This window comes from Rattus rattus, chromosome 3, assembly GCF_011064425.1.
Source record: "Rattus rattus isolate New Zealand chromosome 3, Rrattus_CSIRO_v1, whole genome shotgun sequence".
Classification (NCBI taxonomy): Eukaryota; Metazoa; Chordata; class Mammalia; order Rodentia; family Muridae; genus Rattus; species Rattus rattus.
The window spans coordinates 46,506,430-46,511,058 of record NC_046156.1 but is presented as its reverse complement, the minus strand read 5'-3'; the positions used below and the strand labels follow the sequence as shown (position 1 = coordinate 46,511,058).

General features: G+C 33.3%; 1 protein-coding gene across 1 annotated transcript; it reads left to right on the top strand.

Annotated features, from left to right (window-relative positions):
- Nucleotides 1-967: 967 nt before the first annotated feature.
- Nucleotides 968-3,623, top strand: LOC116895352 (pancreatic alpha-amylase-like). The gene is made up of 4 exons (XM_032896653.1): nt 968-1,135; nt 1,470-1,616; nt 2,481-2,669; nt 3,447-3,623. The coding sequence occupies exons 1-4, from the start codon at nt 968-970 to the stop codon at nt 3,621-3,623; spliced, it is 681 nt and encodes a 226-aa protein (XP_032752544.1).
- Nucleotides 3,624-4,629: the final 1,006 nt, after the last annotated feature.

Sequence of the window (4,629 nt, the reverse complement as noted above, 5' to 3'; positions counted from 1 at the left end):
TAGTCTTCCTTTTTCCATAACGTATTGGATTGGTCTTATATAGTAACTGGTCTTTACTGCACATAAGATGGCCCAAGAGTTAAGGTTCGATGTTAGCAAAAGATGCCAGCAAGTGTGATAGATACAGTCATAGGGATAGCTGTAACATATGGACTTAGTAGAAGTCATAAATATTTCTAGTTAAGAAGTACAAGCTATCACTCAGACATCCTTGTATGTGACTGGGACTTCTGGAGGGTGCTTCTACTTTTAGCATTTATGTTCCATTCAAATTAGCATAATCATGTGATCTCTTATATGTATATGAAGGTACTAACATTTTGAGTTATTCATTCCATTATCTTCAGATCTTGTTATCTTCAAATCTTTATATGCAGCCTAAGAATCCATTGTAGGGAAGATATTGCTCAAATACAAGTGGCTGGAATTATGTTTTGTTCTTTATTTGAATACAATATCTTGTTTCATAGCTCGGTTTTTTTCCTTACACTCCAAATCTTCATTCCTTCACCATTCCTGTTTTTTTTTTTCCTATTTTAGGTGGATTCTACAGTTTTGAAAAGTTTCTTAAAATAATATAACTATCTAAATAACTAAAATTTGAGTAGCAGATACAAAATGAACTCGATAGATTATAACATTTTTCTATTTAGAACAGGAATAGAACAATTATTTTAAACATGACCCTAGGTATTTTCATCTCCATCATTTATTTCCTTGATTAGAGAAAGGCATGCGAAGTTAGATGTACAGTAGTCAAATAATGATGGCCTCAAAGGACTTTGGGTCTTATTCCATGAGAGTTTCTAAATGCACATCACCTGTTCACATCCTCAGAGTAAACATTTTAGATATGAAAAAAGAGCTTATTCTCTAAATATTTATTCATAAATATTGACTTGATAAAGTGTACCTTTCTCAGAATATAAATAGGCACAAGAAGGAGCAATGACAACTTCAAAGCAAAATGAAGTTCGTTCTGCTGCTTTCCCTCATTGGGTTCTGCTGGGCTCAATATGACCCACACACTACAGATGGGAGGACTGCTATTGTCCACCTGTTCGAGTGGCGTTGGGTTGATATTGCCAAGGAATGTGAGCGATACTTAGCTCCTAAGGGATTTGGAGGGGTGCAGGTAAGATAGCCTCACAAATTAAATGCAGAGCTTACTATGCTCACATAGCATTCTATTCAGGACTAGTGACATTAGAGCACAACTTCATTTCACTAATAACTTTTCTGAGAAATGAAAAGGTTTGATAGTTGTGGCACCTATTTACTTTTGTATTCTATATCCTTATCAGGAGCACACCTGAAATGTTTTTTTCTATAATTTATGGTGATTGTTAATCAACAAAAGTGAGCATTTATAGTTTGAGAAATACTGTCAGATTACTGATAGCACTCTATCAAATTTAGGTATGTGTAATAAGCCATAATCTCATAGTAATTATAACTTTTATTTGTAGGTTTCTCCACCCAATGAAAATATTATAATTAATAACCCATCCAGGCCTTGGTGGGAAAGATATCAACCCATTAGCTACAAAATTTGCTCAAGGTCTGGAAATGAAAATGAATTCAAAGACATGGTGACGAGGTGCAACAATGTTGGTGTAAGTGAAGACATATTTTCTTTAAATTTATTATTTATGAAACTATTTTTCTTCAGTGTCTAGTTATTTTGTTTAAACAGGTTATTTATTTATGACATGTAAATACATTCTATCAGTCTTTATACACACCAGAAGAGGGCCCCAAGACATTACTGTTGGTCGTGAGCCACCATGTCATTGCTGGAATTTGAACTCAGGAACTCTGTGAGAGCATTCAGTGATGTTAACCACTGAACCATCTCTCTAGCACTTAAAGATGTTTTAAATATTTAAATATTAATTTACTTTACTTTTTAAGTGTTATTAAAAAATCTTATTGTCAGGTTTAGAAATTCTTGACTATGTACATTTGAGTATAAAAATAATAGCACACATATTGGAAACTTGAATTTTAAAATTATTAAATATTAAAAACCTCTTACAGTATGCATGGGCATTGATTTTTGGGGTGGTAATTATATGCTTTATTCTATGATGAAGAGACATGTACCTTCCCTCTGGTCTTTAGCTATATAGATGTCTAAAGACATGCATAGATGAAGCTCAGTTTAGCTCCTTCTATCCCTGTAAAATGTTAAGCACAATAGTCTCTCAGATTTATACCATATCTTATATCCTCAATCATTGAACTTTTGTTTCTAGTCATGGTAGTTTCTGTTTCTCCCTCCTTAAGATCTCAATATTCTTCTTCACAAAGTGTGACTAAAATGGATCTTATTTCACATTAGTTTCCTTTCACCCTTGACTCATGTTTGTAAAGTGATTATACAGAGCAGCAGATTTTAAGTTTGGAGGTTTGATGTGAATATTGTAATGACACCATAGAGTTTTCCGTCTACTGAAGTATGCACTTTTCTTTCTTAGGTCAGGATTTATGTGGATGCTGTCATTAATCACATGTGCGGTGAAGGCAATGGTGCAGGAACAACCAGTACCTGTGGAAGTTACTACAATGCTAATAACAGGGAATTCCCATCAGTTCCCTACTCTGCTTGGGATTTTAACGATAATAAATGTAATAGAAATATTAAAAACTACAATGATGCCTATGAGGTAATGAAGAAAATGGTGTGGAAATAAAAAACTGTCGATGCTTGAATAGACAGAAATTCATGGTTACCACTGAACTTTTCATTTAGATTCCATAGGAAAAACCTTTATTAAGAGAGAATGCTGAAAACACAGAAAGGCAAAATGACCTGCAGTTTTCTTTCATTATTTTAAGGATACACTAAAGTCCATGATAAACTCAGGAATGTTTTCTTGAAAATTTGACTGTAAAATTTAAAACCTTGACTTATCACTTATATAAACATTACAAAATGAAAAATATTAGAAATACAAATCATACATAGAAACAATCTTCAAACACAGTTAAAGTCTCAATTTTGTAGTAATGGACTTAACATAAGCAAGTTATTGTCTTTGATATTTTCGAGCAAAGTAAAATAAAGGAAAAAGTGGGAAGAAAAAAGAAATGGTGAGAAACATGTGAAAAGAAAGAAGAGGGAAAGAGAAGGGGGAAAGGGAATGGAAGCATGAGACAGAAATGAAGGCAGGAGAGACAGAGACAGAGACAGAGACAGAAGAGGAAGGAGGATCACAAAGTAGAATGAACAGACTAAATTTATAAATATTGTAATCTCTGATATTCTTTATAGTTACAGGTAATTTTCGAGTCTGTGTCCACAATAGAATATCAGTACATTCCAGATCTTCACCAAAATCCATATAAAATTTGCTATTGATAAATATGTGATTGACTGAATGGGGAAGTGTATTTTAAGGAGAAACGGACTTTTATAAATGAATCACGCTTTGCCACAACAGGTCAGAAACTGTCGTTTGTCTGGCCTTCTGGATCTTGCACTGGAAAAAGATTATGTTCGTACCAAGGTGGCTGAGTATATGAACCGTCTCATTGACATTGGTGTAGCAGGGTTCAGACTTGATGCTTCTAAACACATGGCCTGGAGACATAAAGGCAGTTTTGGACAAACTTCATAATCTAAATACAAAATGGTTCTCCCAAGGAAGCAGACCTTTCATTTATCAAGAGGTAAAACACTATACAGGTTTTTAAAATAATTTGATATTATACTTTAATTACAATGTTTCCTTTTTGTCTTTTTTGCCTCCAAATTCTTCCATGTATCATTCCATATTTTCTGTCATTTTCCTGTCTTGATTTATTTACTCTTATTATATGTACTTGTGCACAGGCATGTACAAATATTTATATATTTGCATATGTCCTTAAACACATAAAACAAACACATACATATTTCCTAAATATAACTGATGTAGTTCACAGTGCTTCATATGTAAGCGATTCACTTTAGTTATTGTTCCCCATATGCATGTGTTTTCAGGGTTGACTTGGTTCTGGACAACCAACTCTGTTTTTCCCATGGGAAAACTCCCTGTTCTAGACTTCCTTAGTTTTCTATAGTCTTGTTCATAGGGTTTAAGGTCCCATGGGATTTTCTTTAAATATGTCCATTTTGTAAACCAGATAATTGATAGCATATTTCTCTGCGAATGTAATTAAATATGCAGTTTAATAGCTCAGTCACATGTAGACTTATCATTCTGCCATTAAAAAAACGAGTCTTGTTAATCAGAAAGAGCACATTTAATTATTTGTCACATCATGTTTCAAAGGCAGTGTTAACTTCATTAATCCATCTCTCATATTTTGCGTTATCATTTTGAAGAAACAGAAATCATAATATTTAATGTCCAAAAGCCAATATTCTGATTTAAGTTTTGTTTTGCTACTCTCAGAGATGTAGCTGTTTACAAAAAGAGATGAAGCCTTTTGTAGGCACCTTTTCACTTGAAGTGAACTGAGGATGACACCTTTTTATTTCTAAGTTCCTGAGAATGTTAATGAGCACTTCTAATGTTAACAAGATAGCAAGAGTTAACTTATTGTGAACTAGTGAACTTGAAGTCAGCCTGAGAATAAAATTATTCTATTGTAATTTGGTTCATTATTTGCTTTCTTGGA